Source organism: Balaenoptera physalus (genome assembly GCF_965194825.1).
Source record: "Balaenoptera physalus genome assembly, chromosome: 5".
Taxonomy (NCBI): Eukaryota; Metazoa; Chordata; class Mammalia; order Artiodactyla; family Balaenopteridae; genus Balaenoptera; species Balaenoptera physalus.
The window spans coordinates 116689785-116713693 of NC_138884.1; the positions used below are offsets into that span (position 1 = coordinate 116689785).

The 23909-nt window shown below is 35.6% G+C and overlaps 1 protein-coding gene across 7 annotated transcripts in view; it reads right to left on the reverse strand.

Annotated features, from left to right (window-relative positions):
* PPA2 (inorganic pyrophosphatase 2) overlaps positions 1-23909 on the reverse strand; it is an 89837-nt gene that overhangs the window by 5887 nt on the left and 60041 nt on the right. For all 7 annotated transcript variants that reach the window (XR_014263923.1, XM_082462939.1, XM_082462937.1 and 4 more), the window contains 3 exons: positions 23683-23810; positions 21976-22061; positions 13921-13990 (listed from right to left, as the gene is read on the reverse strand). Coding sequence is in view for 6 of the 7 variants with exons in the window: in XM_082462939.1 (XP_082319065.1) it covers positions 13921-13990; positions 21976-22061; positions 23683-23810 (284 nt within the window). In the remaining variant the exon portion in view is untranslated. The remainder of the gene's footprint in view (positions 1-13920; positions 13991-21975; positions 22062-23682; positions 23811-23909) is intronic.

Genomic DNA, 23909 nt, shown 5'->3' on the forward strand with positions numbered 1-23909 from the left:
CACAAATAAAACAAATCTGTATGGCATAAATACTGTAGCATGACCTCATTAGAAAAATCACATCCACAGAAAGGTTCCACTCTAAAGGGAAACACAGTCCTCTGTGATGCAGATGTAAAGTGAGTGCCCACAGAAGGAAGGGTCTTTTGCCTAGGCAGTCCAAGAGGTCCAAGCAACCCTGGTGATAAGAGGGCATCCCAGCCAGAGTGACTTCAGAACTTAGTTTTGAGTTGGCTTGATTTCAAAAACCAGAAGCCAAGGATTGTCATCTTGTTCTGAGATGTGCAAGGAAACTGTTGCTGTTGTCATCAATAGCTTTAAGCAGAGATGAAGTACATGCCCAAAGGAAACGATCTGAGAAGCATGCTGTTAAAAGTCCTATCCAACAACTATAATGAACTGTAACATTATTCTTCTGGTCATTACTTTTCATATTTGAAACTATTTAAAAATATTCATTAGTTGGCAGTTTCCCATTAGAGCACAGAACCCCAAAGTGTGCACTTCTAAACTAGCTGCTTTATTGATTATCTTTGTTGTGGGCCTCTAAAAAAATGTTAATATGGCTTTGGTGTGAATTTTTTTAAGTGCTATTGCTTTTAGCGATAACAATGCCTCAGACTCACATCAGACGCTTTTGATGATGGATTCACCTAAAGTCCTTCGCCTGGTTACGTAAACGCCAACATGCGTTTATGAGATTTCTGGTAAAGTTTAGGGATGAAAGAGGTGGCCACAGTATAAACTGATGTTAACTGCTCCCGTACGGGATAACCAACTGTTCAGGCACTATTTGTTGAAAACTTATTACTTTGAAAATCAGTTGTCCACATATATGTAGGTCTATTTCTGGATTTGTTTTAACTGATCTTTCTCTAGTTTTACACCATTACTATACTCTTTTGATTACTGTAGTTGTATAAAATGTCTGGAAATCAGGAAGAGTTGGTATTCCAACTTTGTTCTTTACACAGTTGTTGAGTCTATTCTAGGTCCTTAGTATTCACATACATGAGTTTGTTAATTTCTACAAAAAAAGTGTATTACAATCTGATTGATACTGCATTAAATCTATAGATCAATTTGAGAATTGACATCATAACAATATTGAGTCTTCCTACCCACGAACATGATACATCTTCCCATTTATTTAGTTCTCTGATATCTATGGGCAATGTTTTACAGTTTTCAGGGTACAGGTTCTTCACATTTTTTTTCCAGATTTATTCCTGTGTTTCATATTTTTGAAGCAATTATAAATAATGTATTTATTTTTCGTTAAGTTTTGTTCCTAATATATAAAAATACAATTGATTATTGTATATTGAGCTTATATCTTGCAACCTTGCTAAAATCACTTATTCTAGTGGCTTTAGATTTTATGGAATATTTAATATAGACACTCATGCCATCTTCCTTTATAACCTGGATGCCTTTTCCTTCTTTTTAATGCCTTCCTGCACTGGCTAGAAGCTTCAGTACAATGCTTAATAAAAGCAGTGGGATCCAAGGTCTAGAGTTGTAGAGTTGTATTTACAGAAAGGTTTTTAAGTGCAAATTTAAGTTGTTTATGCCTATTTCTTCTTCAGTGAGTTTTGGTAGTTTATGTATTTCAAGGAATCTGCCCATTTCATCCAACTTGTGAAATTAACCGGTATAAAGTTTTTTCACAATATTTCTCTATTGTTCTCCTAATAGCTCCTAAATCAGTAGTGATGCCACTTGTCTCATTCCTGACATTAAAGATTTGTCTTCTCTCTTTTCTTTCCTGAACATTCTGGCTAAAGGGTTTATCAGTTTTGCTGGTCTCAAAGAGTCAATTTTTGGTTTCATTAATTTTCTGTGTTGTTTTTCTGGGCATACAAATTCCCTTAATTATGAAATATCAATACTTCAAACACACAGAAAATGAAGAGACCATTATAACAAATATCTACTCTCTAGATTTTTTTAGAGTTAACATGGTTATTTCAGAAAAGTTACAACTGAAGTCTCTTTTTCTCCCGACTCATCAAAAATAAAGACCTTATTTATTTTTATTCCCTCTCAGAAGTAACTTCTCCTAACCACTATGCTGAAACTGGTGTTTATTGTTCTTATTTATGTTTCTAAAATGTGAGCAACGTATCTGTTTGTATTCATTAAAAATATATGGTGCTGAGGAGATTAACCAAGATGGCGGAGTAGAAGGACGTGCTCTCACTCCCTCTTGCGAGAGCACCAGAATCAAAACTGGCTGCTGGACAATCATTGACAGGAAGACCCTGGACTTCACCAAGGAGGATACCCCACGTCCAAGGACAGAGGAGAAGCCACAGTGAGACGGTAGGAGGGGCGCAATCAGAGTAAAATCAAATCCCATAACTGCTGGGTGGGTGACTCACAGACTGGCGAACACTTATACCACAGAAGTCCACCCACTGGAGTGAAGGTTCTGAGCCCCACGTCAGGCTTCCCAACCTGGGGGTCCGGCTACAGGAAGAGGAATTCCTAGAGAATCAGACTTTGAAGCCTAGTGGGAATTGATTGCAGGACTTTGACAGGACTGGGGGAAACAGAGACCCCACTCTTGGAGGGCACACACAAAGTAATGTGTGCATCGGGACCCAGGGGAAGGAGCAGTGACCCTGGGGGAGACTGAACCAGACCTACCTGCTGGTGTTGGGGGGTCTCCTGCAGAGGCGAGTGGTGGCTCTGTTTCACCGTGGGGATAAGGACACTGGCAGCCGAGGTTCTGGGAAGTTCTCCTTGGCGTGAGCCCTCCCAGAGTCTGCCATTAACCCCACCAAAGAGCACGGGTAGGCTCCAGTGTTGGGTTGCCTCAGGCAAAACAACCAACAGGGAGGGAACCCAGCCCCACCCATCAACAGTCAAGTGGATTAAGGTTTTACTGAGCTCTGACGCCACAGCAACAGGGAGGGAACCCAGCCCCACCCATCAACAGTCAAGTGGATTAAGGCTTTACTGAGCTCTGACCGCCACAGCAACAGTCAGCTCTACCCACCACCAGAGCCTCCCATCAAGCCTCTTAGATAGCCTCAACCACCAGAGGGCAGACAACAGAAGCAAGAAAAACTACAATCCTGCAGCCTGTGGACCAAAAACCACAGTTACAGAAAGATAGACAAGATGAAAAGGCAGAGGGCTATGTACCAGATGAAGGAACAAGAAAAAACCCCAGAAAAACAACTAAATGAAGTAGAGATAGGCAACCTTCCAGAAAAAGAATTCAGAATAATGATAGTGAAGATGATCCAGGACCTCGGAATAAGAATGGAGGCAAAGATTGAGAAGATGCAAGAAATGATTAACAAAGACCTAGAAGAATTAAAGAACAAACAAACAGAGATGACCAATACAATAACTGAAATGAAAACTACACTAGAAGGAATCAATAGCAGAATAACTGAGGCAGAAGAACGGATAAGTGACCTGGAAGACAGAATGGTGGAATTCACTGCTGCGGAACAGACTAAAGAAAAAAGAATGAAAAGAAATGAAGACAGCCTAAGAGACCTCTGGGACAACATTAAACGCAACAACATTCGCATTATAGGGGTCCCAGAAGGAGAAGAGAGAGAGAAAGGACCAGGGAAAATATTTGAAGAGATTATAGTCGAAAACTTCCCTAACATGGGAAAGGAAATAGCCACCCAAGTCCAGGAAGCGCAGAGAGTCCCATACAGAATAAACCCAAGGAGAAACACGCCGAGACACATAGTAATCAAAGTGGCAAAAATTAAAGACAAAGAAAAATTATTGAAAGCAGCACGGGAAAAACGACAAATAACATACAAGGGAACTCCCATAAGGTTAACAGCTGATTTCTCAGCAGAAACTCTGCAAGCCAGAAGGGAGTGGCATGATATACTTAATGTGATGAAAGGGAAGAACCTACAACCAAGATTACTCTACCCGGCAAGGATCACATTTAGATTTGATGGAGAAATCAAAAGCTTTACAGACAAGCAAAAGCTAAGAGAATTCAGCACCACCAAACCAGCTCTACAACAAATGCTAAAGGAACTTCTCTAAGTGGGAAACACAAGAGAAGAAAAGGACCTACAAAAACAAACCCAAAACAATTAAGAAAATGGTAATAGGAACATACATATCAATAATTACCTTAAACGTGAATGGATTAAACGCCCCAACCAAAAGACATAGACTGGCTGAATGGATACAAAAACAAGACCCATATATATGCTGTCTACAAGAGACCCACTTTAGACCTAGGGACACATACAGACTGAAAGTGAGGGGATGGAAAAAGATATTCCATGCAAATGGAAATCAAAAGAAAGCTGGAGTAGCTATACTCATATCAGATAAAATAGACTTTAAAATAAAGAATGTTACAAGAGACAAGGAAGGACACTACATAATGATCCAGGGCTCAATCCAAGAAGAAGATATAACAATTATAAATATATATGCACCCAACATAGGAGCACCTCAATACATAAGGCAACTGCTAACAGCTATAAAAGAGGAAATCGACAGTAACACAATAATAGTGGGGGACTTTAACACTTCACTTACACCAATGGACAGATCATCCAAAATGAAAATAAATAAGGAAACAGAAGCTTTAAATGACACAATAGACCAGATAGATTTAATTGATATATATAGGACATTCCATCCAAAAACAGCAGATTACACGTTCTTCTCAAGTGCGCACGGAACATTCTCCAGGATAGATCACATCTTGGGTCACAAATCAAGCCTCAGTAAATTTAAGAAAATTGAAATCATACCAAGCATCTTTTCTGACCACAACGCTATGAGATTAGAAATCAATTACAGGGAAAAAAACGTAAAAAAGACAAACACATGGAGGCTAAACAATACGTTACTAAATAACCAAGAGATCACTGAAGAAATCAAAGAGGAAATAAAAAAATACCTAGAGACAAATGACAATGAAAACACGACGACCCAAAACCTATGGGATGCAGCAAAAGCGGTTCTAAGAGGGAAGTTTATAGCTATACAAGCCTACCTAAAGAAACAAGAAAAATCTCAAGTAAACAATCTAACCTTACACCTAAAGAAACTAGAGAAAGAAGAACAAACAAAACCCAAAGTTAGCAGAAGGAAAGAAATCATAAAGATCAGAGCAGAAATAAATGAAATAGAAACAAAGAAAACAATAGCAAAGATCAATAAAACTAAAAGTTGGTTCTTTGAGAAGATAAACAAAATTGATAAGCCATTAGCCAGACTCATCAAGAAAAAGAGGGAGAGGACTCAAATCAATAAAATCAGAAATGAAAAAGGAGAAGTTACAACAGACACCGCAGAAATACAAAACATCCTAAGAGACTACTATAAGCAACTTTATGCCAATAAAATGGACAACCTGGAAGAAATGGACAAATTCTTAGAAAGGTATAACCTTCCAAGACTGAATCAGGAAGAAACAGAAAATATGAACAGACCAATCACAAGTAATGAAATTGAAACTGTGATGAAAAATCTTCCAACAAACAAAAGTCCAGGACCAGATGGCTTCACAGGTGAATTCTATCAAACATTTAGAGAAGAGCTAACACCCATCCTTCTCAAACTCTTCCAAAAAATTGCAGAGGAAGGAACACTCCCAAACTCATTCTATGAGGCCACCATCACCCTGATACCAAAACCAGACAAAGACACTACAAAAAAAGAAAATTACAGACCAATATCACTGATGAATATAGATGCAAAAATCCTCAACAAAATACTAGCAAACAGAATCCAACAACACATTAAAAGGATCATACACCACGATCAAGTGGGATTTATCCCAGGGATGTAAGGATTCTTCAATATACGCAAATCAATCAATGTGATACACCATATTAACAAATTGAAGAATAAAAACCATATGATCATCTCAATAGATGCAGAAAAAGCTTTTGACAAAATTCAACACCCATTTCTGATAAAAACTCTCCAGAAAGTGGGCATAGAGGGAACCTACCTCAACATAATAAAGGCCATATATGACAAACCCACAGCAAACATCATTCTCAATGGTGAAAAACTGAAAGCATTTCCTCTAAGATCAGGAACGAGACAAGGATGTCCACTCTCACCACTATTATTCAACATAGTTCTGGAAGTTCTAGCCACGGCAATCAGAGAAGAAAAAGAAATAAAAGGAATACAAATTGGAAAAGAGGAAGTAAAACTGTCACTGTTTGCGGATGACATGATACTATACATAGAGAATCCTAAAACTGCCACCAGAAAACTGCTAGAGCTAATTAATGAATATGGTAAAGTTGCAGGATACAAAATTAATGCACAGAAATCTCTTGCATTCCTATACACTAATGATGAAAAATCTGAAAGAGAAATTATGGAAACACTCCCATTTACCATTGCAACAAAAAGAATAAAATACCTAGGAATAAACCTACCTAGGGAGACAAAAGACCTGTATGCAGAAAACTATAAGACACTGATGAAAGAAATTAAAGATGATACCAACAGATGGAGAGATATACCATGTTCTTGGATTGGAAGAATCAACATTGTGAAAATGAGTATACTACCCAAAGCAATCTACAGATTCAATGCAATCCCTATCAAATTACCAATGGCATTTTTTACGGAGCTAGAACAAATCATCTTAAAATTTGTATGGAGACACAAAAGACCCCGAATAGCCAAAGCAGTCTTGAGGCAAAAAAATGGAGCTGGAGGAATCAGACTCCCTGACTTCAGACTATGCTACAAAGCTACAGTAATCAAGACAACATGGTACTGGCACAAAAACAGAAACATAGATCAATGGAACAAGATAGAAAGCCCAGAGATTAACCCACGCACCTATGGTCAACTAATCTATGACAAAGGAGGCAAAGATATACAATGGAGAAAAGACAGTCTCTTCAATAAGTGGTGCTGGGAAAACTGGACAGCTACATGTAAAAGAATGAAATTAGAATACTCCCTAACACCATACACAAAAATAAACTCAAAATGGATTAGAGACCTAAATATAAGACTGGACACTATAAAACTCTTAGAGGAAAACATAGGAAGAACACTCTTTGACATAAATCACAGCAAGATCTTTTTTGATCCACCTCCTAGAGTAATGGAAATAAAAACAAAAATAAACAAGTGGGACCTAATGAAACTTCAAAGCTTTTGCACAGCAAAGGAAACCATAAACAAGACGAAAAGACAACCCTCAGAATGGGAGAAAATATTTGCAAATGAATCAACGGACAAAGGATTAATCTCCAAAATATATAAACAGCTCATTCAGCTCAATATCAAAGAAACAAACACCCCAATCCAAAAATGGGCAGAAGACCTAAATAGACATTTCTCCAAAGAAGACATACAGACGGCCATGAGGCACATGAAAAGATGCTCAACATCACTAATTATTAGAGAAATGCAAATCAAAACTACAATGAGGTATCACCTCACTCCTGTTAGAATGGGCATCATCAGAAAATCTACAAACAACAAATGCTGGAGAGGGTGTGGAGAAAAGGGAACCCTCTTGCACTGTTGGTGGGAATGTAAATTGATACAGCCACTATGGAGAACAATATGGAGGTTCCTTAAAAAACTAAAAATAGAATTACCATATGACCCAGCAATCCCACTACTGGGCATATACCCAGAGAAAACCGTAATTCAAAAAGACACATGCACCCGAATGTTCATTGCAGCACTATTTACAATAGCCAGGTCATGGAAGCAACCTAAATGCCCATCAACAGGCGAATGGATAAAGAAGAGGTGGTACATATATACAATGGAATATTACTCAGCCATAAAAAGGAACGAAATTGAGTCATTTGTTGAGACGTGGATGGATCTAGAGACTGTCATACAGAGTGAAGTAAGTCAGAAAGAGAAAAACAAATATCGTATATTAATGCAAGTATGTGGAACCTAGAAAAATGGTACAGATGAGCCAGTTTGCAGGGCAGAAGTTGAGACACAGATGTAGAGAATGGACATATGGACACCAAGGGGGGAAAACTGCGGTGAGGTGGGGATGGTGGTGTGCTGAATTGGGCGATTGGGATTGACATGTATACACTGATGTGTATAAAATTGATGCCTAATAAGAACCTGCAGTATAAAAAAACAAACAAAACAACTAATACTAAACTTTCATTGGGTTATTTGTATGGAAATATGTTAATATAAATGTTTCAGATATTACATGAAATTTCTAAAAATCTTATATTTGTATTTGTATGGAAATATGTATGGAAATATGTTAATATAAATGTTTCAGACATTACATGAAATTTCTAAAAAAAAAAAAAAAATATATGGTGCTGCTTTGGGTGTTTTAAACTTTACTTCAACAATGCATACTATATCCTGCTGCAAATGTTTTTTTCACCCAACACTGCACTTTCAGGTTTTATCCATGTAGAGTCATATAGTTCTAATTCACATATTTTACCTGTGGTATAGTATTCCACTGTACAAATATACTACAGTTTATTTACCCAGTTTTCTATTGATAGACATTTGTCCAGTTTCCAACTCTCCCATGTCTGATCATAAAAATGTATGTATTAGTGTCTCTATAGAATGTACATCTAGAAAGGTAACTTCAGAATAGTGGGTTATAAGCATCTTCAACTATACTAGAAATCACTTACTTGCTCTTCAAGGTAGCTGTACTAATTTATACTCCCATAAAGCATATCAACAAGTACGAGTGGTCTCCCTTCTCCACTTGCTTAAAAACACTTGTAAACGTTTGCCTATCTGGTAACTATGAAATTGCACTATGTCTTAATTTGATTTCATTGATCACTGGGGAAATAAAGCAGATTTTCACATGTTTACTGGCAATTTAAATATTCCCTCTTGTGAGTTGCCCATTCATACTTTTGCCCATTTTTTTTCCTACTGGTTATTTTTTTCTTGTTGATTTGAATAAGTTGTTAATCCTTTTGTCACTTATATGCAAGTAGCTTCTCCCAATCAATGGCTTATCTTTTGACTTATTTTGTGGTATCTTTAATTGTTTACAGCTTGAAAAAAAACTTTATTTAAATTTGTCAGTCTTTTCTAGGTTATTCCTGGCCCTTTAATATTCCATATAAATTTTAGGATTATCTTACCAAGTTCAGTGAAAACCCTATTGAAATTCTGATTAAAAATAGATTGACTTCATTAATTAATATGGGAGAAATTGTCATTTTCATAATTAAGTATTCCTTTAAACTGTTGATAAGTCTATTTGGGTTTTCTGTTTATTCTTGCTTTGACATTGTAATTTATATTTTTTTAAAAATTGTCATTTCATCTATGTTTAGAAAGGTATTGCCAAAAGCAATTTAGAATATTCCTTTCTTTTTTTTTTTTTTTTTTGGCCACACTGCGTGGCATGTGGGATCTTAGTTCCTGAAAAGGGATCGAACCCATGCCACCTGTCCCCCCTGTAGTGGAAGCATGGAGTCTTAACCACTGGACTACCAGGGAAGTCCCGAGTATTCCTTTCTGATTACTTATGTATCTCCTGTGTCTGTAATAATGTCTTAATTTTAATTTTTGATATTTTTATTTATGGCTTCTCTATTTCACTGCCTTTCCTGTAATAAGTTTGTCTATATTATTAGCCTTAAAAGAAGAAAATCCAGCTTTTATTTTAATTGATCCTTTTCATTATCTCCTTGTTTTCCATTTCATTAAATATTTGCTCTACTCTTTATAATTTTCTCTCTTATAATGTAAAAAGATAGAAAAAAACAGTGCTTATTGAGTTGAATTTTCAGCCTCTCAATTTTCTTTCTTCATTTCTGCTGTATACAGTTAATTTCTCTCAAAAACTATTTTTGCTGCATCATGCAAGTTTTGACATAGAGTGATTTAGCTGTCATTCAATTTTAAATATTTTATAATTTTTCATAATTCATTTTTTTGAGGCATGACTTGAGAGGTATTTTTAGTTTCCAAACAACACAGATTTGGGGTTTTTTTCTTTTAATATTTTTATAACTGATTAGTAACTTTGTTATACTGTTGACAGAGAATGTGGTCTGCATTACCTCAACTCTTTGGTATTTTTTTCCAACTCTTTGTGGCCTAACATATACTCAATTTTTGGAAGTGTCCACATGTACTAGAAAAAACAATGTATTCTCTAATTATATACATTAGATAAAGCTTGTAAATTTTGTTCCCATCTTCTCAATATATTTTCCAAATAACACTTTATATACAGTAAAGGATCCTAAAACTAGCATCTTAAATCCCAGAATCAATTGTCATTAAATATCAATTGATATTAGATCTGAAAGGAAAACTACATGTGTATGCACACATGCACACTCATGTGTGCACACACATACACAAACATACATTCCTTGTTCCCTATAAAGGCTCTGAACCTTGTTCCCTGAAATAAAGCTCCAACTTCTGGTCATACAGTCTTCAAAAATTGGGAAAGAGTCCTACCTTTTTGGCTATAAAAAAGACACACTATCCAGAAAAATGTAATTGGGTGGTCCTGTGGTTGAACTACCACTGAGAGTTACTCCTGTTGCCGGTGGCCACACACTGTAGCCCGGATGCCCAGAGTAACCAACTGTCTCTGTGGATCCCTAGTGTGTTCAGATCTAAGTAGCAAACCTTGTTTTTGACACAGCCATGCCTTTCATGATTGTATATAATTCAAACATCTGTATTTATAAACAAAATCCAATAACCTTTCTGACCATTTCAGTTCTCCTTATCCTCCTCAGATCCAGATCAGCTATCCTTCTTAAGATCTCTAACCTAAGTCTGACAAATTACTTCTGTAGATATTTTCTCTTTTGTTTCTAAAATGCATCCAAATAATAGTCATCAGGGTGTTGGCTTTTATTTTATTTTTCTTGGTTATGGTGACACTATTTTTCCTAATTTAATTGATCTGTACATATTGTTGGGTGACTACTTAATGATTTTGGGGGGAAGCCTCAATGCTACTACACTTAATTGTATTTTGATCAATATATGTTCACCAGTATATGCTTCCTGCAACAGTTCTCCTAATCCCTCAAGAGTTTAGTCCATTTCTTTTCTTTGTATACTTTAAAAGTATATGTTCACCAAAGCCAATTACTTGATCCTAAAATCTCACCTAGTTAACGATCATTCTGAATATTCTGTGAATATACATCTAGAAAGTGAAAACTTGTATTACTATCTGGCCTTGTTTTAAGCATAACTTCGGGCTCATTTATTTATCTATTTTTTAAAGATTTTTTTGATGTGGACCATTTTTAAAGTCTTTATTGAATTTGTTACAATATTGCTTCTGTTTTATTTATTTTTTTGGTTTTTTTGGCCATGAGGCATGTGGGATCTTAGCTCCCCCATCAGGGATCGAACCCATACCCACTGCACTGGAAGGCAAAGTCTTAACCACTGGACTACCAGGTAAGTCCCCAGACTCATTTAACATCTACACATCTGTCTTAAGATAATATTACCTAAGTTGATTAACTTGTTAGAATGAGTTCACTTATTCTAAGTCCACTAATAAACCTTGGGGTTATAATTTGTTTCCATACAGGCCCAGGATTGATGTGGTCTGAACATGATCAAGTTTGATGGATGACTTTAATGCCTTAAGTTATTCTGAGCAAGCAAAGGACAAACAAAAGCTGACAGTACTTTGAAGTCAGTGCAACATTCAATATATAGCAAAATAGAGAGATCTGGGAATATATACCTAAGTAATGCTGATTCAAACATCTCAATGTGGTTCTGAAGAGATAAAATGCCAAGTCAAAATGCTCTGACTACAAAGAATTTCATTATTACAAGTTGATAAAATTTTCAGGAGAAATTGTTACCTAATCTGAGCTCCTGAATCACTAATGAGTCTGCTAATAGAGCAATTCTTTGACTTACAAATTTTTAACGGTGAAATCCCATATACAGTAAGTTCCACTAGAGCTGATGACGAGGGACTGCTTTCTCTGCATTTTGATTTTCTACCATAGCTTTCTCAGTGAAAAATCAGTATAGCACCTTCTTCATTATTATGAAACACAACAAAGCTACCAAACCATGTAATTAAAGCTGGATGTTAATGTTTCTGAATTCTAATCTTGTTCCCCAAATCAAACTATCCAGATCATATCCATGTTCTCCAATTATTATTTTTTTCCAAGAGGACTTTTCCTACTAATATGCTAGGAAACAACTTTTTAAAAAAGATGTAAGATTGAAACTTTATTCTTACAGCTAATTTTAAGACAAGTATCTATTATATCTATCATTTATAAAACCCAAACTAAATAAATGAAATAGTCTTAATCTGAGATTAGTGGGAGACTACGTGAATAAAGTTTTTAATTTGTTTTCCTTAATTTTTTTCTTAAAGAATTAATAATAAATATTGATGAGAACTAAGTTCAGAATCTAATGACACAGATATAAAATTGAAAACTTGAAGAAAATACACCGATATTGTAGCCTGCCTTACTGTCATGGCTCCCCTGCTTCTTCCCTTGCTTCCCTAGCCCGTTCTCACCAACGCACCCAGGGTGATCTCGTTAAAATCTAAGTCAGATCATATCACTCCTTTGCTTAAATCCCTCAATGGTTCCTTCTTATTCAGAATAAGAAACGAAATTCTTAAAATAGTCTCTAAGGGTATTTTACAGTGTCTTTCATAATAATTTGCCTCCACTTTCACCCCCAGATCCACGCATTTCTGATCTCATCTCCTCCTTTCTCCCTTAGACTCTTTCTACTCCACCAGCCACTGTGGCTCCTCGGGTATTTCTTGAACATGTCAGGTACCCACTTGCCTCATGGCCTTTGGGCTGCAGCATGGAATTCTCCTCCTTTAGATAGTCACTTGGCTCAGTCCCTTACCTTCTACAAATCTTGACTCAGGTCCGTTCTCCCCTCAGTGGGGCTGTCCCCTACTACTTTTCAATCACTACAACTCCCATCCCACTCCTGGCACTTTATCCCCTCTTCCCTCATTCATTTTTCATCATAGCATTTATCGCATTCACAAACACTATATATTTCACTTGTGTATTTATTTATTATCCATCACCCCAACTAGAATGTCAGCTATACGAGGAAAGAGGTTTTTGTGTCTTTTAATACTGCATCCCCAGCACCAAGATTCTAACCACACGTAGCAGGCAATAATTAAATAACTGATTAATTAATGGGAAAAAAATTCAAAGCAGCCATTGTGAGCAAACATTTTTGTTGTTCCTTAAGTAAAGATCTAAATTCACTAGTTTCTATCTGATAATTAAGAGAAAAAAAACCCCAAAACCCTTAATTAATAAATGGGATTTCTAGCCTAAGATCACTCCTGAACACACTTTACACAGCAACATTACTTGATTATCTGAATTTGAATTTTCTTATTTAGTGGCCTCCAAATCAAGCATTACTTTGCTAATAAATTCAGTTGCCTCCAGGCAGCATTATCACTAAGACATGTAAAAATCCGAGGATATCTTCTTAGTTAAGAGAAGGAAAGCTTGTGAGGCAACCAAACTAAATGGAAAAAAAAAAAAAAAGGAAAAGAGATGTATTTATTTCATTTTTTTAGAGCCAAAATGCACCTGTGCCAGCAGCCAGTCACAATTTAGACACTGGATTGTGGATAACTCATTGGAACAGGTCAGTATAGAGGAGAGCAAATGCATTAAAACAACAATAAATTGGTGAAAAATAGTATCATATGAAATCAGTTAAGTGGTTAATGTACTTTAGAAAATAGAAATACAACTAAAAGGTTTTAAGGTTTTTAATCTAAATTCCCTGCATAAAAAAATAATTTTAATGTTATTTTTAAACTTTATGCTCCCCAAAAGGCTTGATACATTTCATTGCTAGATTTTTCAGAATTTCTGCTAGACTTCCCCATGACATTTATAAGAATAAAGGATGCCTTGGACATTTGTCCCTTACCGATTCAACTAATGATCTTGCTTCCTCTTGAGAGCAATGGAAAGGGCTATCACATACCTGCACATTTGTGCTGGAGAGGAAAAGAGAATATTATTATTAAACAGGATAAAAAAGGAGCAGTTACCAAAAAGAAAACCAGCTCTCAAATACTTTACATTTGAGTGTATGATCCCAGCCAACAATTACTGAGTCTTTGGATCTCAGTGGATAATAGCACATACACATACTCTCTCTCTCTGTCTCTCACTCACTCACTCAAAAGGAGACAAGAGACCTTCTAATGCAGAATGCTAGAGCACTGCAGAAATGTGATTAAGATACCCTGAAAAAGAACCTGGATGAAAATAAATTAGGACAACTGGGGTCTTGTACATTCTTTCAGGCAAAGTTATAAATATAAAGTGCTCCATAGCATTGCACTCTCCAGAATTAAAAAAAAAAAAAATCAAATGATAGTATACAAATTTAAATAATCTCCTGGTATATATAAAAGGCTATTCCACTACCCTTCACCTTTACTGAAGAAAAGAAAAAACAAATTTGACCCACAGAACGACGACCATGAGGAAGAACTTTCCTCTAAGTGAGGTGATAAACACTGTAATTGGCTGCTGAAAGATGTTGTAGAATCTCTTTCTCAGACAGGTATGGAAGACTAAGCTAACAGTGGTGAGAGGAAACCACAGGAACATGAAAACTCAGTTTTTGTACAAGTAAGGAAGCTTAGCAAGGCACAGACAGCAGCTCCTCCCATGACCAGTAAAGGCTCTATAAAGTCCAAAGTCTTCCCACACAGTGGGGACTAGCATGCTATCTCCACAAACATGCTACCCACCACGTATTTCTTACCTCCCAGATGAAAGCAAATGCATCATTCCCCTCAAACATATTAAGTCTGATTTTTTAAAATTTCATCAAAGAAATCAGATTAAAATGGATACAGAAAAAGGTAGTACAGAAGGGCATTAAAGTCAAATTAATTTTTCAGAATTGAAGGAATAAGTGATTAGCAGATCCCTAAAGGAGATAATTAATAGATGAAACACACACGTGCACACACACACCTGCACACACGCATGTGTGCTCTCCAAGTGGATCTAAGGGATGTACATTATCAAATTTATTTTGGCAATGGTTTTGTGAAATATGCTGGGATATATATGATAAAAGATCTGTCTAGTTATTTATTTATCTTCTCAGCTACATCTGCCCGTAATCAGACACTGGGTACATAGCAATTACGGAAGTGGTCATTTTGATTTCTATCCAGACTCAAAATGTGGAATTTGTTTTCATTCTTGGCATAAGTGATGATGTTTGATGAAAGGTGGCATTATCATCTTTAAGACTAAACTATGTTATACTCTCTTCTTCACAGCCCATGTTTAAGTAAGCTAAAAATTGAAAAAGGTAAGGCTTTATAAGTTAAATGTTTCTCTAAAGAAAGTCAAAACTAAATTTAAAAGGAACAAGGCAAAAAAACAGACACTGAAAAGTCTTAAGTGCTACTCCTCTGAAGAAAACATGGTGTATACTAAATATGCTATACCCCAGAGGTCCCCAACCTTTTTTGGCACCAGAGACTGGTTTCATGGAAGACAATCTTTCCACGGACTGGGGTGGGGGGGAGGGGGTGGATGGTTTGGGGATGATTCAAGCCCATTACATTTATTGTGCACTTTATTTTATTATTATTACTTTGTAATATATAATGAAATAATTATACAACTCACCATAATGCTGACAGGAGGCGGAGCTCAGGCGGTAATGCGAGCTATGGGGAGCGGCTGTAAATACAGATGAAGCTTCGCTCACCCGCCCACCGCTCACCTCCTGCTGTGTGGTCCAGTTCCTAACTGGCCATGGACAGATACTGGTCCGTGGCCTGGGGGTTGGGGATCCCTGCTACACACAATGTTTTTAACATTAAAACTACACCAAAGTGAAACATTCCTCGGGAATTCTGGGAAAATGGTGATGAGAGAACAGGGAGTCCTGTAAATAGGGTTGCCAGATAAAACACAGAACACCCAGTTAAATTTGAACTTCAGATAAACAGCAAATTATTTTTTAGTATAAGTATGTCCCAAGCAAACTATTTTTTAGTATAAGTACGTCCCAAGAGACATTTACATTAAAATCTGAAATTTAGATTTAAGGGGGTGTCCTCTATTTTTACCTGTTAAATCTGATAACCTATTTCTAAAGTAATCCTCTATTCCCACAACAAAGCAAAACCATCAACAGAAATATTAGAAAAGAAAGAAAATAGTAAAGCCAGCACTGTAAATTTTAAAAACTGAGTAACTTTTAATATATTCTGTAAATTTAAAAAACTGAGTAACTTTTAAAATATCCCCAATAAAATATCTTGACAAGTAACCAGCTAGAATCTAGGAAGACAACAAGCTCTGCCATTTTTCACCTTGGACAAATTATTAGTATGGCTGTTTCAAGAATTAAATGGAAGGTATATACAAATGGACTCAGGAGATTCTTGAATGATATATAAAATATAAAAGAGGAGAGATTACAAAGCCCCTTGTTACTATTTCTCCAATAGCCCCTTCCTTTTTTTATAGGATTTTATTTCTACAAACAGTGCCATCCTCCTCACTAATATCCTTTTAGTTAATAAAGAATGCAATCTGGGTTGCAATATACTTTCCTCAGGATTTAAGGAGGTGATTTTTACTTTGAATGTTTGAAGGTGTAATAAAAGGCATGTTATCAAGAAACATTTTAATTTTATCTGAATTGTCCCTTATACAAAAATAGTTAACACTGACTCATGTTATTTATTGATTCAAAAAATTATTCTTATGCCATGTGTTAGGGACATTTCTAGATGCTGGGGATACAATGTTGAACCATGGAGCCCCCATGAACATTGTAATATTTAGGGTTCTTTCTAGCTTTCAAACTATGACTATGGCATACAAGAGGAGAAGCAGTATAACCACTTAAAGGAAAGATGATGGTGCCTACTATAAATGAGATTAAAAATACTGACTGGGAAGAATGTGCTGCTTTCCTTTTTATAATAAGATATTAAATATTTTGTTCTAAATTTATAAACATTGTGTACCCTACACACAATCTTGCTGATCAAAATAAGCAGATATGACATTAGAACAAAAGATCAACAATACCAAAATTTCTATGCACAACAAACCAAATTTCATTTACAAATAATAAAGATATATTAATAGCTATATAAAGAGCAAAATAAGTGATTAAATAAAAAGAAACAGAAATAGAAAATTACCTGCAAATAATAAACAGTTACCTAAAAGATGAAATTTACAGGGCCAGCAATATGAAATTTTAGTCAAGAGAAGATTATTTTCTTCAAGACAATTTCAAATCAGACAAAGGTCCACACTCATGAGAATCCTCAAAGACAGTGCCCAGGATTCAGATTGCTCAAGGCTTTTCATTCTAAAGCAAAGTACTCAAGAAAAAAGGAGAGAGAAAATTTAAAGACATAAGAATGATGATTTGGGTCCATAACCTCCAGAGTTTGTCGAAGAAAACTGACATTGAAGTAAATCTATACAAAGCTAAAAGAACTGGAGCTATCCATATATGGATCAGATACACCTTCCTCTGGAAAGGTAAAAGAAACAACTTCAAGACATAAACAATTTGGAAGAATATATATATGAAAATATATATATATATATATATATTTGAAATATAGACATATTTTGAAAAACTTCATATATATTTATATAATTTTTTCATTTAGTAAGCATGTTTAAACTACCTACTATATGCCAAGTCCTGTCACTAGGGCTAAAGTACAAACTCAATTTAGAGCATAAAAAAAGTAATAAAACACTCCAAGTTCTACCTAGAGGTGTGAAATAGCAGTGATATGAGAGCACAGGTGAGGGTATAGTTAATTTTGCCCAAAAGAAATGAAAATACTTTGCAGAGGTGACATCTAAACTGCTTCCTGAAGAATGAGCAGGCATTCATGGAGGAAAGACAATGAAATAGGAGGAGATGAACAGGAGGCTGGAAAAGTCAGTTTAGACACACTGTTTAATATATAGAAGAGCTGGATTAGATCCTATTAATTGAAGGGAGTCACAAGAAGATTTTAAGCATAAAAATGACAATCACATCTGTATTTTTCAAAGATAATTCTGACAGTACTGTAAAGAATATGTTAAACAGGAGAGTAGTTGCAAGGCAAAACAATTTATGAGTAAAGAAATTAAAGCAGTTTTATAATTAGAAGGAAAGTTGAGAATCAGTCAAAACTTGAAAAATTTGTAAGACGAATGGATCAGAATAATGATTAGTGAAATAAAATTAATGGGTGAAATGAACAGTGCAGTTCTGATTTCTTAAAAATAAGGTAGATACATAAACCATGATGAAGAAAGGGTGAGAAGAGTTGAAGAGTAAACCCAAATGGCAAAAAACTGTATTTCTCCGACAAAGAATTTAAAGTTGTTTTTGGTAAAAACAGAAATAACAAAATTATTCCTGCTAAAAAAAATACGTAGCTTCCAGAGTAAACATTAAGCAGTGGGGAAAAGGAATAAAAATAACAATGACAAAACTTACTGTGATAAAGAGGATTATCAATTAAATAATTTAATAAATGCAGGGCTCCTGGAAACAGTAGAGTCACTACTGGATTTAAAAAACAACATCTAGGGACTTCCCTGGTGGCACAGTAGGGGTTAAGAATCCGCCTGCCAATGAAGGGGACACGGGTTCGAACCCTGGTCCAGGAAGATCCCACGTACCGCGGAGCAACTAAGCCTGTGCACCAAAACTACCGAGCCCGTGTGCCACAACTACTGAAACCCATGCGCCTAGAGCCCGTGCTCCGCAACAAGAGAAGCCACTGCAATGAGAAGCCCGCGCACTGCAACAAAGACCCAAAGCAGTCAAAAAATAAATAAATAAGTAAATAAATTTATTTTTAAAAAACATCTATTTGTTGGCTTTAAAATATTATTCAGCAATTACTCCAACAAGTATTTATTGAGTGGCTACTACTTGTCAGAGATAAGGAATATAAAGATGAATACAACATCTTTATTCATCTACTTTTGAGGAACTTATACTCTAGAGGAGAAGGCAAAGTCATAAAACAAGCAGTTAATTAATAAATGCAGTGATAGGACTACACAGGGGGGCAAGGAATAGAGTGTAATGGCACCTTAGCAAGCACAAGGCTAAGATGAGGGAAAGTTTCCTTGAGAAAGCAATGTCAAAACCAAGTCTTAAAAGATAAGTAAGTCAGCCATTTCAAGAAGTGAGAAGAAAATCATGGCAAAGGGAAACAAAATGAGTATGGCCCAGAGGTCAATAAGAACATGGTGTTTGTGAGGAGTGACAAGTGGTTCTAAGTTGCTGGAACATGAAAAAAGAGGCAAGAAGTGACGGAAAATGAGGCTAGACGGGTAGCAAGTGCCAAATCCTGGAAGGCCTTGTTTGTTCTTCTAAGAGAAGTTTGGATTTAATGGTTCTAAGCAGAGAAGCTCATCAGAAGCCAGGGAGCTTTTAAAACATACAGATGCTTAGACCCTATTCCTCAGAGATCCTAATTCACCAGGTTTAAAGAAAAGGATAACGCATTTGAATTTTCTAATGGTTTCCCTGGGTAATTGTGCTGTACTATACGTTGTTTGAGAGAACTGCTGTGATAATGTCTTCAGTTCAGACCTAAACTGATTTGCGTGGGGAGAACAGGTTAAAAAGGAAGGGGGGATGGTTTGGTAATCAATAACAGAGTACACTGTAAGGAACTGAGAGAGAGAAGCAATTCATTAGGTAAAGACAAAGGAAAGAAAAATTTTATTAACAGAAATATATTTTACAAATCAAGTAGTGACAAAAAATAAAGAAAATATGGACAAAAATGAGTTAAAATTCTGAACATTTTGACTTGAAATTATCTAGATGTGTAAAATTTATAACCAGAAACTTATATCCTAAAATTTTTCAAGCTAAAAAAATTAATTTTGTTGTATTCTTTGAAAACATAGAGGAAGAATAAAGCTGTTGAGAGAGTAGGTTTGAAGTCTGGCTTAAATCTGTCACACAGTGAGACCTTCGATAGGTCACAATCTCTACGTGGCCTCAATTTCCTCATATGTAAAATGGATAAAATAATGATACACATCTTATAGGGTTCTGGTGAATATTAATTAGATAATACATATAAAACTCTTAGAACCTGAAAACTACTAGAGTTCAATAAATGTCAATTATTATTGTTAATGTAATCCTTATCTTTACCTAGGAAGCTACAGCAAAATGACTCCACAGAGCATAGAAATAAAGTTACCTTCACAGTAAAGATAATTAGAATCAGCATAGAAGGAATGCTATCAAGCTATAGAAAATCTAACCAGAGATGTTCTCTAGCTGTGCAGCTCAGGAAACCTGGGAACCATACAAGTCCCGTTAAAGACTGCAAAAGCTTTTCTGAAAGTACCATTAGGAAGGAGAGGAAAGCAAACGGCAAGCAAATACCTCTTTGGATAATCAGAGGCCCCTCTTTTTAGAGGAGCCCATCACATTAATATCTGACTTAGAATATTTGACCATAAAGAAGAATTCAGTCTATTAGTTACTAGGATAGTGAGGGCTAGATGACATTTCATTACACCCAGTTTTCTTGTTAGTAAGTTAGTAACTATTTATGTTAGAAACAATTACCTAAATTTTAAGACTATATGGAAAAAAAGGGTATTCTATCAACACAAAAGAGGTAAGAAAAATGGGAGGAGAAGATGGAGTCCACAGTGTTACTCTAGACTCAAGAGAAACAGAATCGGAAGCTATAACGCCCAAGCATTTGCAAGATGAGCCTCTGATGACTTGGATAAAATATTCCTTGAGACTGCCTAATTCTTTACTCCATATTACTTTATTCTAATGATTTCTTTAATGTCTCTCTTGATTCCCAGACTTTATGCCCCAGAAGGACGGGGACTCTCTTTATTGTATTCACAGCAGCAACCCTACTATCAGCACAGTACTTGGCAGGAGACCCTCAATCAGTATTTGCTGAAGAGTAAATGGCTTCCCACTGTCCCCTGATTCAAAGAGGACAATGACGATGGGGAGGACTCTGCTCTCCAGAAGGACTGTGTACTTTTGCCTCCTAGTTAGGCTTGCCAAGAGTCAGCTGTTTTTGTTTCCAAACCTTTTTTATGTCAGTGGTCTTTGGTATTACAATTTCATAATGAAAGCTGTAATTACGCCCATCAATGAAGGGAGTATGGAAAGAGAACTGTTTCTATGAACACCAAGTGGGCTCTAGAACCACTGAGGCTGTACACACTATGGAGGCTGTAAAAAGCCTCCATAAAGGTGAATCACTATAAAAACCTGGTATCAAATTAGGTGTGGTAAGACAACTGTAAAAGGTCAGAAAAAAAGAACCCTAAAAATTTATAAGGGTTTTTAAGTGTAAGGAGTTTAAAGACTACAGGATTTGATCTTTATTTTCTATTACATATTAAGTTAGGCTATATATAATCTATATATAATCTATACAGAAAAGGTCTTAGCCCTATATCCACAGATTGATAAATGAATGTACACTTAAATGTTTTAAAGTAAAATAAAACGCTTGAGTTATACATGTTACTATTGTTTGATTCCCCCTAATCAATTAGTTGGTGACCCAGATCCTGTTGGATAAGAAGGCTTTTAACTGTTCTTACCAAGAAATGATGTGGTACTTATTACATCAATTAATCATACGTCTGCATGTTGAAAAGTCGCTGAAAATCCACCTTTGCATATATTCACAGTGCCTTATAATTAAATGCCTCTTTATTTGACAGTATACCCCACTAAACTATAAATTCCTTGGGAAAAGGGGTCATGTCAATTCCTAATTTCATAGTGCCCAGCACTTGGTAATACCTTTCGAATAGGTGCTCTGTAAACATTTTTTAAGTGAAAAAATATTTCAATTCTCTTAAAAAAAAAATCAGATCTGAGCAGTATCATATGGCTCTTTAGTACCAGTTAGTAATAAAATAACTCTACATAGAAAAGACAAGTCCTTACCGATTTATAGCCCCTCCAGCACACTTCTCCATAAGCAATGCTTTCCAACATTCATGAGTAGATTTAATAACTTCAAGAGCAAAAGCCTAGTTAAAAACCAAAAACAGACACTGCAATCACATCATTATACTAACATGGAACTAGTCATAGTATGACAGTTAATTATTAAGAACATGAGCTCTGTAGTCAGGCAAACCTGAGTATAAATTCTCACATCCTTATTTACCAGCTGTGTGACTTTATGCAGATTACTTAATCTCATTGTATTAATTTCTTCATCTATAATATGCAATGTAATGAAGATCATCTAAATCAAGGGTTGGCAAACTTGGGCCTGTGGGCCAAATCCAGCTCACCATGTGTTTTTGTAAATAAAGTTTTTATTGAGCACAGTCATGCCCATTCATCTGTGCATGGCCTCTGACTGCGTTAGTGCTACAATGGAAGAGTTGAGTAGTTGTGACAGAGACCATATGGCCTACAAAGTCTGTAATATTTACTTTCTGGTCCTTTACACAAAAAAGTTTGCCAACCCCTGATTTAAATCATAGAGTTGTTGAAAGAATAAATAAGATGTTGAATGTAAAGTGGTTAGCCAACTATCAATATCTTGCTTGTAAATAAGCATATACCTATTAATTTCATCATCATCAAAGCTGTAAGTAGTCCAATTGCATAATCGTTTTAGATTATGCACTGTCTGAAGGTAGTAAACCTCAACATTTTCTAATTTTTTTTCTTAGTATGAATTCATATAGTGTCTAAAAATGCAAAATCAACAATAGATAGAGATCTAGTAAGACCGTCTAAGGAAAACTTGCTTTATTTTTCCAAAGCAGAAAACTCTTTATATTTTTCCCCCAAAATGTTCCTAATTTTCCTTAAGTGAGAGATTACAGTCTAAAATAATAGTTTTATATTTATATTTAAAAATCCTAGACAAAGCCCTCAAGATCTTAAGGGTTCTTTTAATGTACCTTTAAAAAATACTGGGTTCAGCAATAAACTCTTGTATAACAAAATACTTATTGTAATCTTAAAGTTTTCACGACCATTTCTTACTTTACCTGCAAAACATACTTTATTAGTACCACTTAAAGGTTGGTTTATAATGTGAAATTTATATAGTGGCAGTAAGTTTAAAAGACATAGTCCATGTTTTTGACTTTAACTCTTTGGTCTATTTCCTCCATATGTGTCATATTAGAGCCACTTTCTGGTAACTTTGTGGTTTTCTAATAGAAAAATCCTCTGACAGTAAGATAATTCAAGTGCTGTCTTAATTGTTAAGCAGCTTAATTCAGCCATGGTAGGATGAACACTTAGGAGGGAAGCCCCTTTGGATCTGCATTAATGGTAAGTAACTTTCTCTTCTCTGGAATAAGTAAATGGAAGGCTTTTCTTCATATACAATTTGCAGACTTAGACTGATCATGGAAATCCTTCATTTTCTGAGATGAAGGACTTATTGATAGATAAACAGATGCATATAGGTATTTATCAGCCTTACTGATTTACTTAGAGAGATCTCCTAAAACTTTTTAAAAAATAAAAATGATAAAATAATGTCCTTAAATATGAAAGTCGGTAAAGAGCACTTTTGTTATCATACTATATACAAATGTTCACATATGAAATCGCCCAAAGTGAAAGAAATATTGTACAGGTATCACAGGCACATTTTAGAATAAAGATTATCAACTTCACCTTGTTCTTGAATTCTCCATTAAAAGCAAACTGGTTTTCTGGTTTTCCCTCTGGTATCTTATAAAATCTAAACCAATTAAGCGTAGCTTCTAAGTAACCAGGTTTGTACTTCTTAACATCTTCAATATCTATAAGTGAAGAAACAAAAATACTTGTTAAAAATCAAAATCCACTCCGATTAGTGGTAGAGCACTGGCCTGAGGGAGTCAGTCCAACCCTGCTGCTCA